At 43.5% G+C, this 27,592-nt stretch overlaps 1 protein-coding gene across 1 annotated transcript in view; it reads left to right on the top strand.

The window, feature by feature from the left end:
- Positions 1 to 5,250: 5,250 nt before the first annotated feature.
- Positions 5,251 to 27,592, top strand: part of LOC146174401 (venom metalloproteinase antarease-like TtrivMP_A) — a 43,090-nt gene continuing 20,748 nt past the window's right edge. The window contains exons 1-9 of the mRNA XM_084585388.1: positions 5,251 to 5,356; positions 6,514 to 6,686; positions 7,068 to 7,157; positions 10,636 to 10,768; positions 16,502 to 16,603; positions 18,419 to 18,543; positions 20,203 to 20,280; positions 21,672 to 21,808; positions 23,117 to 23,169. Of these exons, the coding sequence (XP_084441514.1) occupies positions 5,251 to 5,356; positions 6,514 to 6,686; positions 7,068 to 7,157; positions 10,636 to 10,768; positions 16,502 to 16,603; positions 18,419 to 18,543; positions 20,203 to 20,280; positions 21,672 to 21,808; positions 23,117 to 23,169 (997 nt within the window). The remainder of the gene's footprint in view (positions 5,357 to 6,513; positions 6,687 to 7,067; positions 7,158 to 10,635; positions 10,769 to 16,501; positions 16,604 to 18,418; positions 18,544 to 20,202; positions 20,281 to 21,671; positions 21,809 to 23,116; positions 23,170 to 27,592) is intronic.

Genomic DNA, 27,592 nt, shown 5'->3' with positions numbered 1-27,592 from the left:
AGGAGGGGTGTACAGTATACCACTAACTTGCAGTGAAGAATTTGTGCGTTGATCCGACGAGAAAGTGTGTGAACAGATGTCAGTTTGGGCAACTGCCATATGGTCAACCAGTTGTTCAACCTGACGTCCGTGATACTGCAACACTTGGACTAGTACCCAAAAATGGCGAATACCGTTCATTCTGATGTGCTACAGTGGAATTGTAGAGGCACTTCTACGAAGGTGGGCGAGCTAAAGATCCCACTACAAATTAATAATCTCAGGGTATGGGCTATGTTACTACAGGAAACAAACGCCTTACCAACACTTCTGGGCTTCAGTGGCTGCGTGTCTACAAAGATTATACCAACCGTCGCGTACACACTCCTGCTCCCCCGGAAAAAAACTGCGGTATATGTTGATACGCGGTTTCCTCTTCTCTCTCGAAACCTGGTGAACTTCATATCAAGAGGTTGTAGCAGTCGCTGTCAATTTTCCGAAAACAACTTTTGTGATTGTTTCATACTACGTTAGGCCATCCGGGGCAGCCCTTCTCCTATTAATTTTGGTAGATTATTAAGTGTCCGTTGGCAATACTTCGGGTGTCCGGTTTTAGTCGGAGGCGACTTCAACGCCCCTCACCCTGATTGGGGGTATCCCACTACAAGCCCTTGTGGTAGGCGTGTGCGGGACGCCTTCACTGATGCCCTGTTTCTACTGCTTAATCACCCTGGGACAGAAGCGCGGCCTGTACGCCAGATACGTAATGCTGCCTATGCTCCGAACTTGACGTGGTGGTCGGGCGCGGGAACTCCCTCGTGGTACATGGTGCCATACTGCTGGGGAAGTGATCATTACCCTATCATCAGTCTCCATCCCTGACGTCTACCGCAAATGTTCTGCGATCAACTGGGACAACATTCGCTCACGTCTCGATAGTCTGTCTCAAGATTCGTCGTCACTCCTTGTTGAGCACATACAAAATGCACTAAATAGCGCGCCGACTACTACTTGGATGGATGTTGAAAGACCGCCGTCAGATCTCGGCATGCTTAACTTGTGGGCTGCCTGCGTCAAGCCGAACTGGCTGCAAGGCGAGACCCTACCTCAGCACAGGCATGTACACGACTGCACTATCTTACTTCTGAGGCTCGGAGAAATTTAACGCAATCTCTCGCGATGCCAGCGACATGCATGAGTCGAACAAGTTTCTGCTAAATCTTCGAAGGCCTTATTCTGGAAAACGTTTCGTGCAATGAAACATGGTCACCGTTCTACTGACGCAGCGATAACTGCATGGTTTGCAGCTAATTTGTCGCCGGATGATTTGACCAAACAAGCAGCCCGAACATTTTTCCCAAAGTATGATACACGGCCTCTTTCCGCTGGTAATTTTCATTTGGCAGGTATCCCTGCAGATGCATACACAGTACCGTCTGCTACTGGAGCAGATGGAATTGCGATTTCTTTTTCTATTCCTGATCTACTGCCTGCAATTGATGAGGCGAAACGAAAAACAGCGCCTGGTCCGGACAAAATTCAGTGTAAGGTTGACAAGATCCTGAGAGCCGTTGCACTCCCTGAACTACTGGACACTACAAACAATGTATGGCTGCATGGAGTCGTACTTGAGAGCTGGAAATCCGCTGTCGTGATTCCTATTCTCAAACCAGGAAGCCCCCAACAGACCTCGCAATATTGCAACCAATCTCCTCAACATCAACGCGATGGAAGCTTTCGGAGAAAATGCTGACTACATGACTTTCTGGTTGACGGTAACAGCACGGTATTTATCACCTCGCTAAAATTGGATTTCGTCCGTAGATAGGTACGGAGGACGGGTTGGCGGTAGTTGCATCAGCAGTGCGTACCATATTTGGAGTAGACGTTGAAAAAGCATACGACAACACCTGTCATGCTGCAATCCTGAACCTTAATGGCATGCTCCACCTCCCTTTGAGAGGAAGCAGTTTTGACGCATCATTTTTGGACGGAAGAACATTTGCAATACGCCTCAGTGGGGACGCAGTTGGTTCATTCGTTTCGCTACGTGGCATGCCACAGGGATCAGTATTGTCACCGACATTGTTTCGTTCTCGTCAGTCGAGCGGAATAGTGTTGTTGGGCTGCCATAGGTTTTGGCTTAGTTTCGGTTATGCAGCGATTTTGTATGCTTGCTAGCTCGCAGTGATGCTTCATTGAGGTGTGTTCTTTCCCGACCCGCTAACGTAGCGTACCCTCTCCCCCAAAACATGGGTGTTCCTAAGAAAATCGTGATCACGGCAGTTCGCGATCGTTCAACGGAAAAAGCAGCTGCCATCATTGCACCCCGAGACTGGCACGTCACCACCGAGAAGTCACCGTAGCGGAGCCCGTTGAGCTTTCATTCCGCTGGCATGACGCTTAGAAGACATCCCTGAAATCAAGTATTTGCACGCTGATGGCGTCATGGTATGGAGCAGTCACCAAAATCTGCTTACTCAGGAGGCTTCTCTACAATCAGCTTCAGATATTACCTCTAATTACGCTTCTTCCATTGCCTTCAGCTTTCCGTGTTTAAACCACATACACGTGTATTGCTAACCGCTTAAGACGTTGCAAACTTACTGCAAATCTAATTCGTCTCTGTCTGTCAGGCACCCAGCTACAGAAAAGTCCGAGCGTAAACTTTTTGGGCTTAACTATTCACCAATGAGGATCGGCTACTACTTGGCTTTCTCAGGCAAAAAAACAAGCTGTTCAGACTGTGGCTTTGACGAGAAGAATTGCTCCTAAAGCGTGTGGCGCTGGCCCGTCTGTTGCACTGCAGTGGGTGAAGGCGGTACTGCCGCCACGTATAGTTTATCAAGCCCAGTTGCAACATCTTACAAGAGCACAATGGGATCACCTTGAAGGCGTGAACCGAGAAGCTATGAGAGCAATTACATGCCTTTCACGAATTATTCCGGTCGTAGCATTACAAAAGAATGCGCAGGTCAACACCTTCGATGATCTAGTGCAGCAGCGCCGTGATGCGCGCAGATTTAAAGGCTCTTTATCCCATTTCGTGAAAGGCCTCAGGGCGTATGCAATTTCACATAATAAATCTTAGCCACCGGTGCCAGTTTTCCATCCCTGGAAGTTTGTACAGGTAGGCAACAACAAGCCAACAGATAACTGCAGACTAACATCTTGCACCTCGGCATCGTCCCTTCGCCAGATATTTGAAGAGCAAGATGCTTACATGCCTCAAGGATCCATTTTAGTGTGCGTGGATGCAAGCATACAAGACTGTCAAGAAGAAACAACAATATACTGTCCGTGGAGACCTACTCTGAATCAGACTTCTACATACTTTTTTCTGCACTGAGCTCGTGGCAGTTCAGGAGGCGCTCTGCTTCGTGGTCACCATTACTGTGCTCCTTATGGCGCAAGCTTGTTTCCGCATTGACAAACGACAAGCGGTATGTTTGCTTCGACGTGTCAGCCGCTGCCCAACAATATGTCAAGACATTCACCTGCTAGCGGCGCGCTTCTCGCAGTCATTATGCATTCAGTGGGTCCCACTGGACCTTCTGCCTTCCGAAAGTCATGCAGATATAGCGACGCGCCTCCTGACTCAATACTCATCATTACCACAGCTCTTTGATGTGGACGGCGCTACCTTCCTTTTATCAAGAAGGGAACACTCCAACGCCACACATGTGCTCTTATCCCTCGGTGTGCGGTATCCCTCCCCGCGGTCTCAACCACGCAAAGAAAGTTGCGCTTAGGAGAATCCGGGTCGGGGTTGCCCTCACGCCAGCTGTCACTCGGGCGTGGTCTCACTTCCGACACTTATATCCCCGATCAAGGTGTCCGATATGTAATGACGAAAATGTTGAAGCCGACCTTTACCATTTGCTGTGCGTGTGCCACGCTTTGAAACCGACACGAATCCAGAAATTGACAATAGCAGGCCTTTTAGTAAGCAATCCTGCCTAGTATCTCGCTTGAACGCAGGGATAACATCATCGCTCACTCTTGGACTTCATAAATTCAGCTAACTTTTTTCCATTCATTTAATCATTAGCTCATTCTTTATCCTATACCGAACTGATGCCCTGAGGCAATAACTATTCCTAAAAAAAAGTGCGTGAATGAGAGGTTGCGGCGGCATAACAAAGTGCCGTAAGTCACGACTGACAACCTTGCAGAGCACGTTTCAAAAAAAAAATAAGAACCCTTATAAAGCGAAAATTTTAGACCTGATTCCTTGTCGGGCAGTTCGTTCGGGAGAGGTGTCCCTCTTTTTAGCAGTTTTGTCTCCTTCGTGCCACGCTTTGTCGAACGGCGCACCGTATAACTTTTAATAAAATCATGTTGCAGCGGGAACCGTAGTCCTGCTTATGTGAGAAACGCATCTTACTTCACCTTGTCTAGAGTCATCCCAACGCTGTTCTAATTGATACCGCCATCACTGACGTCATGAGACAATCCTAGCAACAGTGTAACGTCATGGGAGAAGGCATTGGCATGATTGTTTGTGGGGAGAGAGCGATAGCGCGAGGAAAAAAAAAACTGAATGGTCATGCGCGTCTAATTCGCTTAAGGCGCCTCCGCTGTGTGTCAGTATTCCACGTGGTTACAAGATTGTCGCGCGGTAGAAGCGACGCCGCGCGTCCAACCCTACACTTGAATAAGCACTGCAACGAACGCGCCCTAAGGAAGTCCAAGGCAACAACATTTGTAGGCCCTTGAGTGTGCGTCCATGCATTCGGTAAAATGGTTTATTAACGTTACTATCCTCTAAGGTCACACTTTGTCAAATTAGTTAACAGGCACTACACTGTCCGTAAGCAGTCAGCTACTGTTAAGTAAAGATCGCCCAACAGACCCAACAACCAGTGCTCTATAAAACATTTCGCCTCACCGCATTTCAGTAATCCAAACTATTCCCTCCAATTTTTGCTTCAGAAAAAATCTATTCTGCCGAGATCAAGAAATCACATGATATGTAAGTTATGGGACTTTTAAAGAGCTTTTATCGAAAATGAGTTTGGTAACGTGATTGATCCTTCAGCTCTGCTGACTGCGAAAGAAAACGTGTTTCTTTCGGAAGGGAGAGGGAAAATGATTTGACCACAGTCATATGCTGCATTTTCCCTTTTGGTATAGCTTTGCTTCCCGTGTATTTTTTTCTTTCATCTTCATTGATGCCTCTGAAGGCAAAAATGAAGTGTAGTTGCTAATTTGCACTTGTGCCTTGTACTGTCCCTTAGCAGTATTTTCTTAGCTCGAATCCAAGTCAAGATGAATGAAGATAAGCTAGCCCAGCTAAGCATCACGACCGAACATCACAGTTCATGTCGACTTGTTGCTGTTGGAGGGAAGGAAATTTCAGTCTCCACCGCACATGGTAAAGATAGGTCATATGGCAGTGTTTTTTGTGCTTTTTTTGCAGTACTTTTTGTGAAGGCTCAGGGCACTATTTTATCCTATGAGGGTAACATTTTTCTTGGTTGCCTGGTTTTCAGTAATACGCATTTTCAGCAATAAAAACGTTTATATAGGTGTTTAGAACAAGCTTTAATAAACATTGACATAAGCGATGACAAATACCCAAAACTGAAAGTGTACACGGTTAACAGGGGACCTGGCACATAACATACCGTATAACAAGAAAATACTTCAGAAATCAGTAATTGCTGTATATAGCACCCTGCAGCATTACGAGTACTGTATAATCAGTGTTGATGCTAAATAAAATTATTTGTATTGTATTTGTATTGTATTGTAAAGCACCTGCATGAGACTTCACGACGACGCGGCTACTCGGTAATATTACGACGGGGAGCTGCCCAGCTGTCTTAGTGAGAATCAGTTACTCAAATCTTGTTGGTAAGTTTCGTTACGTAGGGCAAAAACAACAAAAAGAAAAAATAACATCAGGTGTCAGTGCGTGAAAAGTAAATTTTTAAATTTGCTTGATTATGCAGAAACATATTCATATTATGAAGCCGTGGAAACAAAAATTGCATAATAACGTGTTTCACTATACACTGTCTTTGAGCAACACTTCTCACTACTTTTCTGTGTTCTCACGTCTTTCTGACGTAGGTTTAGCCGCCATAGTATGTCTTTCCTGTGCTTCTTGTCCCTGCGCTATACTTTCGATGCCCTGATTGAATAAGTGATGTTTGCTTGTGGGCTGTTATATAAAATTTACGCTTCTCTCTTATGCACATATTGTGGACGAGAAATTACTCCCATATAAACCTCCTTCAGCTATAGAAAGTAAAATAAAGAAGTGGTAGGTATACACAGTTTCTCTTGCTCTGCACCTCCGAAAAGTGAACACTTGCTTACGTTTCGCGGGTCCCACGGTGCTCACTTGAGAATTTTTGTTGCCGTTATACCTCTGTGCCTATTTGTATGATGAAATATTTTAATGATGTAAAGAGCAGGTAGGAACTCCATTCTGTTTTGCTCGCGCATGTTGACGTGTGTATTAACACATTCTACTGAAACGCCTATGCATTCCAACGCGCCTGAGGGATTTTGTTTTCCCTTCAGGGCCATCAACAACTGAGCATGTGTTTCCAAGAATACTAGAAGAACGGAGCTCTGAAGGCCGCCTAACATTGGTGGTTAATGATGACATTGTGCTGGACTTGGAAAAAACTTCAGCCTTTGCGGATCACTTTGAATTTGTTCAGCTCGGCGAGAGTACCAATCTGTTCGAAGAGGTTTGTTTTCACATGATGATATTCTATGACAATGTTCATGTGCGTACTCTACACGTGTTGCTTGATGGCTCACACGGCAACTCAAGTATGCATAAATAATACTGCCGATGATGCCCCACAGAGTTGCTTGGCGGGTTACTGAAAACTAAGAAACACTTTGGATATGCATTTGCTTGGAGTAAAGTACCAATCCTAGACTAGCACATCACTTATACTGTGAATAGTTAGGCCATCATTTAAAATGATGAATTTTGCTAAATATTCATTCACAACTCACCTTCAGAATATTGTGATTTCATTGACTAGCCAACTTCTTATATAAATGAAAGAGGGGCCTAATGGGATTTCAAGTAGAATTAACATTTATTATTTGACCTACAGATGTCGAGCTCAAGGTTTCGTGGTGACGTGTACAAGGACGAGAACAATCATGCCGCCGTGCTGGTCACCCGAGACGATGGCCTCCGTATCGTAAGTGAGGTTTTATCTTTCGATGAATAAAATGGCCCAATATTTGGTAAAAAACTCTACTAAATGATAAAAGAGTAAGAACAGGGCCTAGAATTTTTTTGATGAAACACTGAAGATCGTAGTGCTGTTTTGTCCAATACATTCATTATCGTCGTCTTTAATGAAAACTCTAAGGAAACTCAATAAGAAAAGAAATACATATATGATATTGGTATGCAATTTAAGGACCATTATGGCTGATATATGAGGACACTACAAGAAATAAAATGCTTTGAGCACAGCAGTAGAAATTGTTAGGAAGATCTTTAATTAATGACAACAGCAAAAAAATATAAATATTTGGAAAATAAGAATTCGATGTATAGCTCTACATATAGAACGCCATTAAACCCACTTGATTATTTGGCGTACACTATTTTGTTCTAATTATTACAACTTGTGGGGCTCGCGCACCCCTCATTGCCTATGAACTAAGCGCGCTCCTTCTATTTCGTCTTGGTGCGCGTGGAGGTAGCGCAACTTCGCATGTGTAGACTTTATCGCGGGGCAGGAAATGTGCTCGGTTCGATAGGGAGCCTTGTTAAGGACAGCGGAAAGCCAAGCCAGGGGATGGCAAGACAGCGCGGCTGGGTCGCCGACATGCTGTCAGCAAGCGGTACCATATGCATCCCGGGTGGTCCCGGGTGAACGCGGACGACGGAGCGAAGCCCTATCAGCATGAAGACGGAAGCGATGCCTCCGAAGAAGTGTTTCGCTGTTGACGTGAGTTGTTGCCATGCGGAAATCATGTCTCTGGAGCCGCTAGGAGCGATTCTGCCGTGCCCCATTCTACCGGGCCACATGCACATTCTGAATGTGGATGAAGCTTCATTTGTACAACAAACAGCACATTAGTTGTTCCCAAACCATGATTGTATTCCTACTCCTCCTCCGGTGTTATCAATGGTGAACCCCCTGATGACATTGCTACAAACATAATTATGGCAGAATTGCTGGCCTCCATAGGCCGCCTCAAGGCAATCACTACCTCTGGACACGATGGCATATCTAATTCCTTGTTTTGCAATTTGGAAGGGTCGGCTTACAGTCTCTGCTTGATACAATAAATGAATTGTGGCATTCTGGAATAATTGCGGGAGAGTCGAATCATTCTATTGTTGTGACCGTGCCAAAATTAGATCAATCGCTAGTTTCTCTAACGGCCCTACGCCTTATTTCCCTTACACCTACTATCTGCAAGCTTTACGAACACATCCTAGCAGCTCTCTTGTCATGGTAGTTGGAATGAAATGCTTGTTATGCAGAATCTCAAATCGTATTCTGTCCTCAAATTAGAACAGAAGATAGCCTTGCAGTTTTCGCTGATTACATACTTGACCATTCTCTCCAGAGTCATTTGGTTCGTAATGTGATTGGTACAGACATCTCAAAGGCATATGACAACGTCCTTCACTCTACAATTCTTGACACCCTTAAGGATCTCGGTCTCCCGAATAGCTTTCTTCCCTCAATTAACTCCTTTTTAACAAAAGGAACCTTTCTTATTCGTGTGCATGGGAAGCCGTTTGGTCACATTGCCTTCAACCGTGGGGTGCCCCAGGGCTCCGTCCTTGCCCCCACATTATTTAACGTGGCTTTTATTCCTCTAGTCCGAGCCCTAGAAAACATGCCTTCTGTAGGCGTTCTTGCGTATGCCGACGACGTGACCTTGTTGCCCTGTCATTCAGATGCGTCCGTACAATAGTCGGCGCTCCAGTACGCTCTGGATGTTTTAACATCGCAACATCGCAACTCCCAGCTTTAGGCCTGCCAATATCGTGTAATAAATCATGTTTCATTCCCATCGGAAACAAATCTGGCTTACGGAAAGCAGCCCCTTTTACTTTTACGGCAGCAAGTTCTGAATTTCATAAAGTAGAAAGTGTTCGTGTGCTCGGTATTTTTCTTCATACATCTGGGACTGGAACAAATTGGCTAAACGCAACCCGCAATTTGGTTCAAGATACACGTGGTCTGATTAGTCGCATAGCTATGCACTCAGGCGCAACGCGTTCTGATGCTGCTCGTCAGCTCGTGCTCGCTATCCTTCAGCCGCGGATAATGTACCGCGGCACAATTTCAGCGCCTCACCCGTCGACGCTAGGACTCCCTTGAAGCTATAAATCACGAGGCTATGCGCATCATAACCTATTGCCCGTTCTGCAAGAATATGCTCAACTTAATATATTAGCTTAACTCATCTAGTCCAGCGTGAGACAAACAGTGCATGGAAAATGTCGCTTCAGCTCCATCGCTTACACACTCTTCCTCTTTGGTCGTACTGTCAACTCAGACACAATCGCTCCACTGCCTCGCCACCGCACCGATATCAGCCGCGCATTTGCCTTCAAGGTTGCATAATATGCACCGATGCATAACTCACACCTTTGCAGGGAGGTACCGCTGTGTACAATACCTCCCACCTTCATCTTAAATCTCGCCCAAAGTATGGCGTCGATACTTGCCCCCCCCCCCCCCCCTTGCATTAGAGTTCCAGGCAATACACAACGCAAATAGCTTCATCTCATTCGAACCTACATTTGATACTGTTCATATTTGCAACAAATTCCTATCCGCCCTTAAGCAGCTTAAGGCTGTTCGACGCAAGTTCAAAATTACACAATCCATTCACCTGCTCTGTAAAATATACCCCTGTCCTGTGCGTATACGCTGGATTTGCGGCCATATGATCACGATCTACATAATAGCCATGTGGATAAAATGACACGCTTTCACACATTAGACATCCCGTTACCTTCCCCTTCCAGATCCGCTCATGTCCCATGTTTTCGAGAAAGAATATTTGCGTCAGCGATCACACACTCTAATTTCTCCGTCCTGTGATCTCATTTGAGAGGCGGAAGTATCTTTGCGCCGGATTCGGAAGGAGCGGCTCTAACCTCCTCTGTACGTCATCGGCGACGTGACAAACGCTTTTAAAAGATCAAAAAGTGCCCTCATGTGGTGATTCTTAGGAACTGTGCAATGTAAAGTATCTATTGTGGACCTGCCCAGTTACGGCATCCGTGCGACAGTGCTACCTACGGAAAAAAGGCCTGCGATGGAACCTTGATTGGGATTACAGGAAGTGGACGCTGAACAATCAGTTTATCGGCAACCTATGTGATTATTTAAAGGAGACCTGTTTACATTCCTTCTTCTAGATTCCTCCTACTCCCTGCTCCCTTTTCACTTTGCCTGATGGCAAATTTCTCTAATAAAAAAAAAATCACAAAATTTATTCATTACTGCACATCAACAAGGCGACACCATAAAATTGTTGCTTTAAGTTTTTTCATGGTCCGTTTGTATGGTGGTTCTTATAGTGTCATTGATTTAAACATGCGGTTTACTTCGTGCCGAATTTGTTTTTTTTGCGCAACAGCCTTCTGTTGTGTGCATATTATCCTTATGCAGAAAAAAGCTACGCTCTTTTCAGAGAGGCATATTAGGTGGATCAATAAGAATTGATCACCTCGAAAATGCAGTGCGAAACAAAGATGGTCATGTATTGCATTTTCTGAACACTATTGAACACAACACTTTCGACGGATTCGAGAGGCAACTTAAGGGTAAGCATTCATTTCTTTTTACACTCTCGTTGTTTTTTATATGACATGTTAAGTTTTTGTATATTTTTGAAAAATAGGTAGGCAACTGCAAAATCTATTGCGTGTAAACTTAACAGACGCTTTAGAGGTGTCTAGAGCAACAATAATTAGGGGTAGCGACATTCTGCTGTCATTTTATAAAATAATAATGTGTAACACTGCAATTGTTTATCAGCCAAAACATAAACGTGCAGTTGTAATATCTCAAGTCTGATATAGGATTTCTTTTTTAAAAAATACGAGCGGTTCACTTGCTGCTGAGTTGCGCTGTTGTAGTGAAGGTAAGTTTGCGCCTTGTTTCTCTTTATTTAAAGAAAGCACCAAAAAACCATGAGCGATTATATGATAGCATACTTTGGTTTCAGTTCTCAAGTGGTATAAAATGTATTATGAAGGAACAAGATATGCTTATATGTCCTACAAATGTTACGACCAGGCAGTCATTCCCGCCTTTCCCTCAATGATATGATAAAAGCTAAAACTTTCAATGTTGCCTCCAAAATGGATCTACATCATCTGGCGGCATTTTTTGGCTTGCACGCGATCTCTGAAGGAAATATTTGCTTCCAGCTGCTTAAAGTCGTCACCTTAGAAATGCGTGACTACGGCTCGAATTTAAATCTTCACAAGGAACATTTTCCTGTTGCTGGAAACTGTTGCTGAGAACGCTTGCAGTCGCAGGTTTTTGACTCGTAAGCGCGTTAAGTTAACATTTCGAAACTACTCTTGAAAGCGGTTTTAGTTGAAAAATGAGAGAGCTGTGATTTTCTTTAATTAGAAGGAACCTTTAAGAGTGAAGATTGTTGCCGCTGCGATTGGCACTTCATTGGAAGGTTATAGGTTAATTTCTACTGCATGTTTTAAGACCTTTGTAGTGTCTGTATCAGTTCTTAGCTTGCAAATGTATAAGCTCGAGGACTTCCTTCTCCTGATGATTGTACTGTACTCTGGCAATGTGCAATCACTCACAGATTTCTGCAAAGGTAAGAATGCAAAACATGAAAACCACGTCATGAATACTTAATGAGTTGAAGCTGTCACCGCCGTAAATAAGCCGTTATAGAACCGGAAGTAAAAACCAGTGGTCCATATTCCAGATTCCACCGGCTGCATTTGCAATTTCTGCCTCTTCACACTAATGTGTTATCACAATAACTGCTCATGCTTTTCTTATTGATCTAAAAACTAAATTTCCTATCCTTTCATTCGCTTCAGTGGCAGTTTCCCTTTATATGCCAGGACCGAAATCAATTCCGATCTCTAGTTCCGATAAAATTTGTACACTGGTGCAACAGACGCGTTAAGCATTCCGTAACCTCATGTAGCTAGTGTATGAAAGTATGCCACTAAACAAACAATATTTGAAAATTCCGCAAATATTCTTGATACCAGTTTCCTTTCAATAAACGTATAAAACGAGGGGAAGATGGTTGCACAGTAATAAAGAAAACTCTTCAAGGGTTCAGTGGGAGCTCAAGTTTGAAAGCCATGCCAACGTTTAGACAACAGGACGTGTCTTCCCCAGGTCAAGTCCCCTTGTCGAAACGCTGGCTTGTGCATTAGGGCTCCCTTTGAATCCTGTTTCGGTTACCTTTCACGCTGAGTAAATACAGAACAATCACCTTGCGCTGCACAAATGCCAAAAAGAATTTTCTTAAATTTCAACGTTTTTGAAAATTTCTTTTTTAATTTCCCCTAAATTTTTATCAAACATCTTTAATAAACATGCTTTAAAATTTTCAGTTTATGAGCGCTTCATACTGAAATATGCTCTTTCGTACAAAGTGTCATGTACTGCCAACTCGGCGCAGCTCTTTTTTTTCTCTCTCTCTCTTTCTTGATTACGGCATTTTTGCTGAAATGTTAATCTATAAATTTTTAATTGTTTCCTCGTTTGCTTCTATCTATTCATGTAAATTTGTATCTATACGAATTCTGTACGTGGCTATACACCGTACTCAATTTTTCGCACCGGTTTGCTAACATCCAGATTTGTTCTTAGTGTGTTAATAAATTTTTATTTAGTACTGCTGAATGCCAGTAACACTATGTTTTTCTGCGCTGTATTCGTAAATTAATATTCTAGATTTTTTATTATAAACACCAAAACTTTGCTTTCGATGAGCTCAAATGTCTAGGCCACCTTGTCAGGCTCCGATGGTATCCCCGCTGACCCTGAGAAGGCAGCATTTGGGCTCCGTGCGCCAGTTTTTGGACCCATCTTGGGCCGCCTCGACGAGAACGCAGAAACGGAAGTGCTCACAGCCTTCAGCAATGTTGGACTTGGCGCCGTATGAGAACAGTCGCAGTACAGCAATGAGCGCGTCATCGCCTACGCCAACCGTACATTGTCTCGTTTCGAAAAGAACAATTCGACAGCAGGAAAAAATGTCTCGGCGTAGTGTGGGCGCTCGCTCAATTCAGACCGTATACCTTCTACGAAAGGCAGTTCAGGGTCGTCATTGACCAGTGGCCTCGTTATTGCTACGCAACAAAATCTTCCCAAACGCACCTTTGCAGCCTCTTAGCCGATTAGTCGTTCCTGTTGCTCATTACGCCGAGTATCTGCGCCCCTGTCACAATGAACCACCACCAGGAAATCATGGCTTCACTCCCACATTGTATCGAATACGTCAGAAGTAGTAACGAGCAAACTAGAGGCCACAGTGAGACCGTATATGAAATCTTGGCGTGACTGCCAGCGTAATAAGAGCCCCCTCCCCCTCTAAGGCCTGCCGGGTTGCTGCAACCTGTTGCTCCGCTATATCTCCATTTCACAAAGTTGGTGTCGACTTATTGCAGCCGTTTCCTAAGCTGTCTCAGGGTCGCAGGTGAATTGTTTCTGCCACCAATTGTTTATGATGGTATTGAGAAACAAAGGCCCTCCAGCGTGGTACAGTTCCCGAAATGGCTCAGATTTTGTCGAAAATATTGTTGTCCGTCACTGGGCTTCAGCTTCTTTTATCATAGATCGCGCAACCTTATTTAGTGTAAGGCCAGTGCAAGTCGTTAAGCAGCTCAGTTGCACATCTGATTGGAGAAGTACCGCTTATCGCGCCCAGATGAACGAACTGACGGAACGCCTAAAGAAAACCCTCACCTATATGATTTCCATTTACATAGACGTCGACAACAAAACCTGGCATGCTATTCTGCCCTATGTCCCGTTCGCATGAAACACCGCAGTGCAAAACACTACCAGCTACACGCCTTTCCACTTTCTTTATGGACAGAAAGTGACTAAAATGTTCTAGATGCGATACTATTCCCTGATAGTACACCCACCTCCCTCTCCGACGACTAAGAATTCAGCCAGTTAGCCGGAGAACTCCGCCGACAGGCTGGGCTTCGTATTCATCGGCAACAAAATCGTGATGCCCAGTGATGCACCCTCCGTCACTGGGATGGCGAATATTGTCGCGGAGACTAAGTATGGGTATGGACCCCCATCCCACAGAGAAGTCGCGGCGAAAAACTATTGGGTAGGTTTCTTGGCTTCCATAGTGTCTTAGGCCATGTTAGCTGTAAACTATTAGTCCGGAAGATATATGCCCGCTCGTCGCGTCGTGCTCCTCAGACTGACATTGTACATGTCATCCGAGTGAAACCTCGCAACTCGCGTTAAGTGCAGTGGCAGTACGTGCCGTTCTTTTCCATGCCTTGACATTGCCTGTTCTTCCTTCCCCTTTTGTTTTTTCTTACTATGCTTTTAGAATCCGGACGAATCTTTTTTTTTACTGAGGCCAATGTTCCATTTATTGTGTAACTGGATTGGCCCCTCGTGGGAAGGCGAAGGCTGGTGGTCGTAGGCTGCCTAACAGGCTGTTCACGGGCGCAGAAGACCAGAATCGCTGCTTAGATTTTTCGGGCGCTGGTAAAAGGCGGTTCGGTGGGGGCAGAGGTGAGCATAGAATCTCAGCATAAGGGAAGACTTGAAGTTGGGAACAATGCCCCATTTATTGTGTAACTGGATTGGCCCCTCGTGGGAAGACGAAGGCTGGTGGTCGTAGGCTGCCTAACAGGCTGTTCACGGGCGCAGAAGACCAGAATCGCTGCTTAGATTCTTCGGGCGCTGGTAAAAGGCGGTTCGGTGGGGGCAGAGGTGAGCATAGAATCTCAGCATAAGGGAAGACTGGAAGATTGGCAGGCGTTTGGTCGAGTGGCTGCATTGCTTGGTGCACTTCATCGCTTGTAATGTTTGAAATGAAGGTGCGAAGCGGCTGGAGACGCTCACTGTGGAGGCGTTGGAAATCCTCCCAAACAAACTGACGCGCAAGCTGCCAGAGTGCATGATCGTTGCTATCTCGTGACAAGCTACGACAGCTGATGGCTGAGATTTCAAGCGAGCGATCATAGTAGAGTACTGCGATCATAGTTGCTGCAGTACTCGTTCCATGGCTCTATCTTCGCGAACAAATTCATACGCGGCTGTCAGGGGCTTGGAGCGAGACCAGGAAACAGCTGTTCCCTTGCACCGTGCACTAAAAAAGCACCTTTTGGGAATGAGCCTTGTTTGGTTTAGCGCGCCATAAATGTAGGGTCATGTCTTTAACGAGCATCATGAAACTTTCGTTTGGCCTCTGGATTCGACACTGGATAGCTTGTTCAGTCCTTTCTTTGTGCTCACGCAGAAGCTCACTATTACACTCCTGCGAAGCGGTGTGGGCCGACTTATGATTCTCGAACCACGTCTAGGCGGAGCCCTCATAAGCAATTTTGCGATTGTAGTTTCATTGTAGGCAACAATGCGATCGTTGTGGCTGAGCCAGTCGTGAATATCTTCAAATGGGACTTCATTAAATGACCATGGAATACGTGGCATGTGGATGGCCAACAAGGAATCTGTAGCATCAGTTACGCCAGTAATCTTGGTGGCGTTTTTACGAGATAATGTGCACAAAAAAGGTTCAAAAATTACCAGAATGAACCACCGCGTAAACAACTAAACTGATGTGTTTTGAAAAAAGTATAGCGCCTCTCTGTAAATGAAAAAATAAATTGTTCTTAGCTGTCGTCTGGTATGTAGTCCACTACAGCAACTAAACGGCTAGTAAAGTGTAAAAAACCTGGAAGTTATGACAGTATTTACTCAAAAAAGAAATAAAAGCTAAAAACCTACGGGGATTGCAACCCATATAGATAGTTTGGCTGTTTCTGTTTATTGAGTTGTTTCGGAAAATAAAATGTGCGTATTAAAATCCCTTTTTTAAAGCAGGTGACATTCGGCCCTGTTGGTAATTATTATTTAGGTACTGTTATTCAACAGGCAACAAATATGAGTGCTTGCGAGGCTAGAAACCTATGGAAGGAGTTTACAGACTTCCTCGGTAAACCCATCAAATACTTCAATAAAGTAAATCTAAATGCCAATACCTTGATAAAAACCAAATATATGTATTAAATACCCTATTTTATAATAAATGTGTTTAAATTAATCACTTTGTTAAGGCTCCACGGTGAGGAGTGCAGAGAATGTGATTTCAAGGTTTGTGCTTCAGCTAGATTACGAATATAAGAAACTTGCTCCGAACTTTAAAGCACAACACATGTTTTTGTAGCCTTCCAAATAATTAACCTAGACAGTACTGTCAGCCATAGTTATCTAGGCTTATTTCTAAGATAGATTTGATAATTTGTGAGCAAAACATACACCTGGTCAATATGTACTGATCTTGCGAATAGATTTTTTTATAGATAATGAATCTGGTACCATTCAAGAACAAGAAAGAGGATTCAACGAAAGAGGGCAGAATATAATATCTGCAAGGAATGCTGGATCCAACCAGGCAGTCAGAGGTGAGCACACCCGACAAATATTACCATTTAGTTCCTTCAGGGACAATATTTTGAGATATGTTTTCGCTCCAGCATTGGTAGCTAAATCGTTTGCTACCTCAAGAGCTCTGTATTAAAATTGACTTATGTAGTGTCATCCAATCTGAGGAGCCAAAGCATACAATATTCAGTGAAAAACTAACTTTTTAATTACAGTGAGTTGTGTGTTGTGTATTTTAGAGAGCAATAAAGGAAACACAACAAAAACGTGAGGCGGTATTTATATCGATTCGGTGCTTCATACCGGGGCCATAATATGGCCCTTGAGATTACACCGATGCTAAAAGAAACTCTCAACCCTTCGGTGCTGAAGAAGCGTCAAGAGGCAAAAAGGCCACAGCAGACAATTAGTATGGATAGGTGTGAAGGACAGACTTGCTTACTGGCTAGTTATTGAACTGACACTCACAGTCAGGTCATCTGTAACAATTTTTACTGTCTTCTATCACATTCAAAATTTCAGCAATTGTTTCTTTCACGATCATGTCAAACGAACTCAAGGCGGCTACTTTTACAGTTCAATTTTTTCCCATCGAAACCCTCTTGCTTCTCCTTGTCTTGCATTTAACTGAAAAAGCTTCGTTCTATTCAGAAATTATCCACCACTTTACGACCATATGCCAAAATGTAGAACATTAAAAAAATGTGCGCCCCTGCCTCCTCACCATATACTATTTCTTACTTACATCCCCCACAGGGTGGCACAGTGGTTACGGCCCTCGACTACTGTTCCAAAGGACGCGGGATCGAATCCCGGCCTCGGTGGCCGTTTTTCGCTGGAAGCTACAAGCTAGGCTACGCGAAGAAAGTGCACGTTAAAGAACCCCAGGTGGTTGAAATTTCCGGGGTCCTCCACTACGGCGTCTCTCATAGCCTGAGTCGCTTTGGCACGTTGAACCCCACAAACCAAACTAATTTCTTAATTACACAACAGGTGATGAGTTCCTAGTTCTTTGAAAGCGGTTGTTCTCAGCTGTCAGCCTTCTTTTACTAATCAGGCTGAATGGGAATGGCATTCAACTAATCTCTACCACTACACCTACTCAGAAATAGCAGTAACCAAACAAGAAGCAATCATGAGTCATGCCACAATGTAGATATCAATAGCAAATAAATATATTGAAGCGGGAATAACTATAAATACTTAAAGTGATTGCCCAGAATTGATAGTAATATATAGACTGTATATTATACTCGAACACCTATCCTGATATGATGCAGAAACGTCGAGTTCCGTTTCCCTTCAACCGTATCCTGTTAATATTTGTACGGATAAATAATTGCAGTGTCTAAGGCCACCACGAAAGTTCTAAATCAGGTCATCAGGTTTGGTCCGAATCAATTACGGGGAAAATCAGGTTTACGCTAATATACCTTTAGATATTGAGAACGGCTCTTCAGCTGAGAGGTTTGATATAACGGTGCTTTGTGTTATTGGTGACGGAAAAAAAAAGGACAAAAACGTCTACTAGTGCAAATCTTCCAGCCATCGTAACCTTGGAAATATAAGCTGATGTTGTGAGGCCCTCTTGACGAAGTATTTTATTTCAGCTTTATTGATTTGTCTTTATGTTGTCTCACAACTTCTAAACAACGTGTGTTTTCAATGCGTTTGGCCAAATACTTTACTTGAGTCCCGCAACTAATAGAAAAAGCCTTGCATTCCGTCATCAAATGAGTTTCTGCTCGCTCTTGTCAGTGTACGAAAAGGCAAATGGTGCGTTAAAATCCATTTCGATGTCAAAAACCAAGAAAAATAATTTAATTCTTTTATAGTGAAGAAGATAACAACTGTGGAAGCGAGGCTAGTGATCAGCAGTCGATATACAGCTGCATTCAAATCCAGTGACTACAGCGATGTGAACAGTTTGCTCGACTACCTCCGAGTGCTTATCGCTTTCGTAAGTCACTTTTCGTCCAAGAGCCTACTCTGAAAGTAATTTTGCATCCAGCATTAAAATGATTTGCAATTTAACCTATGGGCTGTGTGTCCTATTTCAGCACTTAAAGTAAATCAGCCAAATATCATAGCACAAATGGCTTGTTGGACATTGTCCCACATTCGAAGAAAGCGTCTTTAGACGAGCGTTAGCTTTTCGGAGAGAAAAAATGTCTACCTGACGTATCTAAGTAGTACCAAAAGTTTTGTCATTTCATAAATAAACGCCAAATGAACGAGCGCGTGTGCTTCATTGATACATTTGCAATTGAGCAGACGACGCTCTCAGCGAGGTAGACGGCCATTGTTGCTGAAAGGTGCGTCCGAACGGAATCTAAAGGTAACATACACGCACTGAAAAAGGCGATTCTTGCTGAAAGGTGTCTGTGAACGCAACCTAAAGGTAACATACACTCACTGAAGCCAGGAAAGAATTATGCTGAAGGAAATTGCTCAGTATTAGCACTGTAAAATCAAGATTGATTTAACGTATTTGTAGAACATTAACAGAAGATATATTTCTAATACAAGGGACGCTCTGCAGGTCTTATTCCTTCTAAAGTATTGCGCACAACGTCACTTCTATTAATCTAAACAATTTCCTTGCCCAGTGCATTCCACAGACACGGTACAATCTGCTATTAGGATTGTATTGGTGCCCTCTCTGACTTGCAAGGTTAGCTACTTCTGCAACTAATAACGCTTACGAAAGAAATCCTGCATGGCATTATAAAGGCACAAGTCCAAAATGTCGTTGTCTACAAGGAACCAGTCATCATCTCATTGCTTTTCGACGGGGACAAAGTGCAAAAGAGCCCCTGTGGAACTAACATAATAAGGCTCGATAAAAGCTATTTGAATATATAGGGTTGCATTGTACACAGCCGTACCCAAAACTGTCGTTTAGAAAGGTCAAGGTTTAGCCGAACAATATAAAACACTTAGAGAGGCCTGCTTCACGAAAAAATTATGATGCAGCCAGGCTAACAGAGATTGCTTCTTTTCCCTGAAGGGATCTACATGTACAATCGCCGAGATAATTATTTTTACCAGGGTTCGCCTTAACGCCTTGCGACGTGTTGTTCCTGGTACCTTAAAAGAACGCTACTTTATGGGGCGAAGGCAAAAATGAATCTCCTTTGCATCGGCATAAAACTTTTATTGCGTCCATTACATTCTAAACAGTACAATACTTCACCTTCTGCGGCATGAACCATATTCGGCTATGTAAAAATGTACGTTGAATGCAATGCTAGGCTAATTTTAATAAATGTGCAATTTTCCTACTTTCTGCCCTGCATTTTCCTTGTCCCGCTGAATACCGTCCTGTGGGGAAACACAGCATTTTAAGTCTTGAATGCCTGTAAACTCTTGGCGTTGCGTCGCACTTAGAGCTTGAGCGCTCACTTAACATATTCTTTAAGGTACACATTCTACATGTTTTGTTGGTTGGGAATTTGCTAGTCATCAATGAAACGCGCAGTGTCAAATTTTTGTAAAATTTTTTTAAGATTCATGGGCTCAGTTTTATTCTGTTATGTGTTACTCATAACTCTTCAGATTAATCTGCATAATGACTACACTTATCACTAAATCCAAATAAAACTACTGTTTTACTCAGGTAAACCTGGTTTGTTCACGATTCAAGCAGGACGTCCTGGACTTACAGGTGAATGTGGTCGGCGTCATTTTGTTGCAGGTATGTAAATGAAAAACGAACTTTTTTAATAACACTGATATTTGTCCAGTTGTATATTTATTAACCGGCCGCATGGATTTCTGCAGTAATATTACGCATACAAGATATTTCGGCAATAATTTTCTGCTTACAACAATTTTTTTGGTATATTCAGTTAGCTGTTTCCCGCGAAATTAGCGAATGCCAGCAAGCTAATATATAAACCAAATGAATGCAGCATAAAGTGGCATGCGAATACTTGATTCGATATTATTTCCGGCGGTGTTAACTCTGGAATCTGACTGGGGACCACAAAGCACTTTAAAAAATAGTTTAATGGCTTCGATATTATTGGCCCAAGAACTCGCTTTGGCACAAGTTGTTTATTCTTTTGTCAAGTAATAATAGGGGAACTCCCAAGGTGGATCAGATTTTGAATGAGGGAGTAATTACTCATTGTCATCCACCTAAGCGCAGCCATACGGCTTCTTTCTTTAGTCAACATTGGGCTACACACCGGTTTTCCAAACAATCGAACACTCACTATTTAATTAATATTACCACGGGTGGCTTCATTATTTTAAGAGCGGTGATGGTGTGACGGAGCAGTTGGTCTGCCTCGAGAGTGTAACAATGAACAATGCAAAACTTCTTTAGCCGTACAACATTATTTTATTTCGAGCTTACTTTACACAAAGGACAGGAACGCTAGTGCATACGCTTCTAAAGGTGCTAACTAGAAATCTGGGTTTGATATGACACGGAATAGTTTCCTATCACTGCCATGCTTGACAGTCATATAGCGTGGCTACAGCGTATCAAAACGTCTGGAATGATAAAGGGAGTTTAATATTTTTGCGGGTTGTATGCTCAAATTCACGTAATTCAAAATTTAATTTCCGGTCATATTGAGCACGGGAAAGTATTACGATTTCGTAGTGAGATGTCATGGAGGGAATAACAGAGGTGATTGTTTATCCTGGTTACATGAATAAAGCTTTATGACTATCAAATTTGCAATGATTTTCAGAATGGCCTTGCGATTGACGTTTCTAGATTAACGTATCTAACAACGTTCTTTGGTTGAATGAAATTGATAAACACCTTAATGCTTAGAGCACTAGGTTTAGTGAAGCTGTTCTGTTTTCGTGACATTTGTGTTTACGAAAAGTATAAATACCTTTTAGCGCAGTATTTTGAATCAGTAGGCGTTTAGGAAGTTCCAATTCATTTTATACTCTGAAATGACTGCATTAATATTTTCTTCCAAGGCCACACAGTGACGCAAAATATATATGACAGTGGCTCGCAGCCTTCACTTTGTATCCATGTTAGTTCATTATATGGGCTCAGGCGAAAACGCACTGAAATGAATATAAAATTTCTCTTTTTTTTTTTTTTTTTTTTTGCAGGAAGCTACCGAAACCTTTATGCGCAAATTTCATAATGCAGATGCACTGCGAGCTGAAACATTGGATGATTTCAATGAATTTATTACAATAAGAAAAACCGTCTTTACGCACGAAGATATCGTCGTTTACTTGACCCCGTAAGTATTACTTTGCTGCTTGAAAGTTTCATGTCAGCAATTTTTGCCGCCATAATTACGGTTGTCATCCTAGAAAAATTAGACAAAATTGGTGGGGAAAGTGCTTATTTCAATAGCGGCCGCAAAGGATAACGCGAAACCAAAAAGTTTCAGGAGAGACTAATCGGGATGACACTAGAGGTAAGGTAAAATATGGCGCTGATGAAAATTTATTGTCCTTAAAAAATTTTCTTAATTTATTTTTACTTCTTTTACAATTTCAATTAAATAGAAAAGCCGCTCAATACGGCTAGGGCATTGATTGGATAACGCTTGCTTGAAGAACGTCAAAAAGAACTGCCTAAATCAAGAAAAAAATGTTCAAAAGTTAGATATAATCACGTCTAAATGTTGTTAGCACTTAGAGTGAATAATAATATGTATATAGGCAGCACAGCAATCGTAATGTGCCTTGATGAACTGGATAAGTAACAAACAGGTGTTTCTTAAAAAGCATAAGAAAAATGAAAAATGGTTTTGTAATCGCAAACAATTAAACCACTGTTTGAATCGTATATCAGCAAAGTGAAGATGTCATTAAAATTTGCTCATCTACAGTTCTATTCCTGAATTTTAAACTATTGTAGACAACGATGTTTAGTCATTTGGCATGTGTGTTTTTTCATGCCTCAATGTTCCTCAGATTGTAAACGATGTTGAATAAATCAATTGGGACAAAGTGTGAGGAGGTTCATTTTTAGATATCATTGGCGTCTCAGGGGGTACGAATCAAAATACATGAACAGACCGACCAAGATAGCAGCAAATATCTTTATCCACAGATATTCAAGAGACCAGAATGCGACTTATAACTAAGAATAGGAATAAAAACAAATTGTCAGAAGTCACCGCGTCGTACGAGGAGAGGAGCCGGTGCAGAAGCTCCCGGTCGGGTGGACAGGGTCGGTGAGGTAAATCTGGGTAAGCCCAACAGGGCGCAAGGCGACTGGTAAAGGGGCAGGTACCCATTCCGCCATGCTTTTCTTATCTAATTAAATTTTTCGAGCATTAACTATATCCCGTGAATCAAATTATAAGCATGGGAAAACAAACTAGTACAATACGTACAAGTGCTGAGCAGTGTAAACATATAATGATAATCAGAAGAGCTACAATATTTGTTGTAAAATTTTGGGGATAAGGATTCGATGTGAGGGTTTCTGGGATCACTGAGTAAATATCAGCCACTTAGATTCCAATTAAATTAAAAATAAATGTATGTACAATAACAAAGACATGAACAATATTTCCTTACCTTTCTTTTTCCAGATACAGAATAGGCCAGATGCTATCGGATGGCTCTGTTGACCAAAATGGTGCCGGTAAATACTAGCGTTCACATTATATACGTATGATATTTACAATAGACAATGTGGGAGATATAAGAGCCGTTTTAAACGCCTGTCTGCACACAAAGCCCCTCGCGCGGAACATATTGCCCATGTTTCTGATTGGGAGTCAGACAGTCAATACCTCTTAGGATCAATGCAATGGAGCAGCTAATACGTTGCTACAGATTATCGTGCAGGGCGTATTTCCTTCATATTCTTTTTTCGGGCTGTCTAAAAGAGGCAATTACTTTGCTTCTGCCTCCACTGAGCAATCCTGCTCCTCTCCTGGTGCCATTCGTTTAATTGCGGGAGGATATAAAGAAACGTAGGAGTCAAATTAAGGGCTCCACTATTCTGGACATCTTTTATATTTGTCACCATGACTACCTCGTAACATCTGGTCGCCGCAATATGGACAGCCTGAGGTGTTTGGCAAGTATAACTTTTAATCATCCTTTTTTGTTTCAGTGTGCTTCAAAATCAATCAAATGTGAGAGAGACTGATGCTCAACTTTTGTTTTTTACTAGACAACATTATTGGATTTCATCTGCCATCTTCTTGTGGGTAGTTTTTCTTTTGCACGCATTTTGCGCTTTCCACCCACTTTATTTATCTCTTTTGACGTATATTATTTAAAACATGCCCGCTACTCACCTCGTCACCCCAACTCCCTGACCTCATGGGGTATCCAGCAATTCGTTCATGTCTTCCTTTTGGAAACGGCAGTTAGCCAGGCGTCGGCCGTTGTAAGGCTCGCCTCCGCGATCAGCTCGTTAAGCTTGTTGGCTAAAAAAGTCTGTTATGCTGGCCTCAGGCTGATACGCTTGTGGGACTGCAAACAAAAAATTGATAGAGCTGGAGAGAAGCAGTTGCATGGATAGGCCATTTCAGGTTGACCTTAGCATGAGCACAAATGAAAGCAATCCCGTATGCTAAGTGATAGCCGTAAACTACGCTTTAAAATGCCTTAAGCTGGTCTAAAACCACGATTCCCCGACTAACCTTTTGGCTCTCGCTTATGCGAACATATCTCTTACTATCGTAAGGGAAAGATACATTTCACAGTATTAACATGGGCTTATTTGGGCCCGGAAAAATACACGAATCCTTCTAACAGAGACACTGAAACGACTTTATTAAGGCGGAAGCCTTAATAGACTATTTTGTCACCGAAAATATGCGCATATTGCGTCCGCGGAGGTGAAGTCACCAGTCATGATTAAAAAGTCGTGTGGTGAAGTACATGAAACACTATTAAACAATACAGTCATGGTTATTAGTCAGAAGCCATCATCTGCTGTATCATTTGTTAGACATTAATTGAGGATGAGAGATTATGTCACCTTACTTGAGAGTATCACATACAAAGCCATTCGACAGTCAAGTTACATGAAAATATCACGTTACTATGAAAATCCTTAGTTCAATCCCAAGTTAATTAAATTCGTTACGCAAAGTACTCAATTAAGTAATTACTTATGTATTAAGTACTTACGTGCTTACGTACTTCTGTAATTACTTAGCAATAAAATAAATTACTTCCTTAAGTTCTTATTTATTTACGCAAATATAATTACGTTCATAAAAAGTCGTCTGCAAGTGGAAACAAAGTGCCTACCCCTCCCAGCACCATTCGAAGGCGCTAACCGCTACGCCAGACACAGGAGAAATACATCTTGATTTTCCCTGTCTAGCGTTCCTGCTGTTTGCAAGGCAAAGTAGGAGTTCTGACGACAGCTTCTACAATAAATAAATAAGCAAGGTTTAGCATGGTGACGACTTTCACCTCCCGTTTAAAAGGCAACGCCGTGAGTAACCATCCTTCCATCCATTCAACACCGTCTCTAGGAGGGAGTGTGAAAGTATCGCTTGAAAACACCACGCGATAGTCAATTTTCATGAGTCTGTCACGTGGCTATGAGAATGCCACGTGAGAGGAGCGACGCCGCACCACCAATCTCACATTTTCATGAGCATTGCCGCTAACGCGCGCCAAAGGACACCATGGGACAGGATCAATGGTGCATATTCCAATCCCACCCTTGCAGGAGCACTGCAACAAACGCGCGCCAAGGAAATGAAATTTACACTGTTCAGCTTGCTTGCTAGTGAAACGCTTTATTTCTTGGAATCAAAGAGGAGGCGAACTGGGGAAGATAGTGAACGCCGAAATAAGTCAAAATCCACAGTCCGTGCCGCCGCAAGTGCGAGCCGCCTCCTAGCACAGCTGGCCAGGGCCTTTTGTGCGCCAACTAACGAGCACCCAAGAAAGAAGGTTTCCCAAGCCTCTTCAGTGAGGGTGGGATGGGGTAGAAAGTGGGCGCTTTATTGCCAGGTCCACACCATGTGGGATAAAGAGCAATGACTCTCTTCACAGTGCGGATATTTGTGTTTTACATTTGGGTCATAGCGAGCAGTCTGGGCTGGACACCAGAAAGAGTTGGTCAGCAGATGTCGCATACTACGTTCGTCGGCCTTCGACATCCTCTTCCCATAAGGTAGGTACAGTTGGTGCCGAGCTCTGTCGTCGCCACTAATTTCATGGAACAGCAGGAGCTGTCACCTTAGCTCGTCATCGGGAGAAAGAATAGTAAGTGCCTAGAGAATAATCATGGAGCAGCAGTGTTTGCCAATTCGCTCTTTGGCAGTCTCTGACGGCCCGGTGCCTGCACAATGCGTACAGGCTGGTTTCCACGTCGCGGACCACATTGTAAAGCAAGCGCTGAGCCAGTGTGCACAATTCACCGCGCATATAGCTTTCAAAGGCAAACCTCGAGTCGGTGTGACACTTCGGCATTGGGGGCAGAAACCGTGAGCCACTGGTTTGGAGCCGTGTTTAGAATGCAGCGCCCGCTCTCGAGCGAAGCGGCAGCCCTCGTAAATGCGTGGATTTATATTGCGTGGGACGGAGCACACCCACAGCTTGTGTCGCCAACCCACGGGGATACTGAGAGCTTCCTCCACCAGAACGCAAGGTGATGCGGTTTCCAGACGTTAGATCAAACATTATCTTGGCCCCGTTTGGACCAAGCGTGCATTGTTACAAAACGGCCTCCGACAACTCCCGGAAGGGGGAAACCACCGCCAGACCGAAACATGCGGTCAGTGGAAGTTGTCATTGGGTTGTCATTGCCCCCTTCACCACTTTCTGATTGAAGACGCCGAGCTGTCGCACATTGGTAGCGCTGAGTTGTAGGTAGGGGTAGAATATTGGATGCGGTTGATAACGACGGCCCGAGCCATACGGAGCCCATACCATCCCCGCACACCTCCTCACTGGTTCGATACCCGCAACAGCATGTGGCCCGCCATGTCCCCGGTGCGCTTCAGTTCGGCAATTGTGGTATCTGCTTTGAGACAACAGTGAATATCGGGGCCCAAGCCTAAACCTCATTCGCTTCCCGCACAGGTCCCTCGCACAGGAAGGTATTTTTGAGGTGAGATTCGTTTTAATGGCGCGGTTGTGAAGAGTTCCAGTTTGGTGGGGGCGCAGATAAGCCCGCAGGCGTTAGCATGTCTCCACTATACTGGTTGCCTGCTAGACGTTCTCTTCCATGGCGCCAGTGAAGCCTGTGTTGGCCGAGCGGGTGATGTCATCGGCGTAAAGTGCATGGCGCTCCCCTACGCCAGCTGCAGTAGTTTGGGGAGGTCTGTCATGGTTACTTTAAAGAACAAGGATGAGAGCCCAGAACCTTGGCGTATTCGTGAGGGTAAAAGCTATACAAGGGGCGCTTGATGTACCCTGCCGAGCAGAGCTTAAGCTTTTGCATTTCTGCAGTGCAGATTCTGCGTACAGCGCTATATGTGATAAAGGGATACGTACGGGCCCCGAAACGTCGTGTTTTTTTTTTTTCAAAACAATTTGGCAAAGTGTATGTTTATTTCTTTAATGTTCACTCCTCGCCAGACGGTATTCCGTCAATCCCTGGAGTATATTGCTCTTCGCGCTAAGTATGGAGCGGCAGTCATTGCAAGAATCAGGCGGTTTGTCAGCCTAAATTCCAGATTGGCATCTTTCTAGTGCCATCTACAGTTCAACCTACGCTGCAAGTCTCTGAGCCTCATTTCGAAGTCTCTGAGGTTACCGCACCTAGTGCTACACCATTTGGAACGCAAGTCACCGCTAAAACTGAAAAATGTTTGCTGAAAGCACGGATCACCGAAACGAAAGCCACGATCAAGTAGTTCGAAAGGAATGTATTCTTTGTGCAACGTTCACTCCAACGTGATCTGACCGATACATTTCAAAAAGTTAGGCTAGACGCTAACAGTGTCACCGCCAGGATGAGAGACAAGAGAATGGCTATTCAAGAAGGCAAGTTGTCATTACTTCTACAAAGGAGCGTCCGTACTCGGTGATCTCCTGGCATCTACACTTTTTCCTTGCACAAGCTAGATCCCGCGGAGCATTTC

The sequence above is a fragment of the Amblyomma maculatum genome, chromosome 11 (genome assembly GCF_055883805.1).
Source record: "Amblyomma maculatum isolate TAMU_Amacu chromosome 11, ASM5588380v1, whole genome shotgun sequence".
Taxonomy (NCBI): domain Eukaryota; kingdom Metazoa; phylum Arthropoda; class Arachnida; order Ixodida; family Ixodidae; genus Amblyomma; species Amblyomma maculatum.
This window is presented reverse-complemented; position numbering and strand designations above follow the sequence as displayed.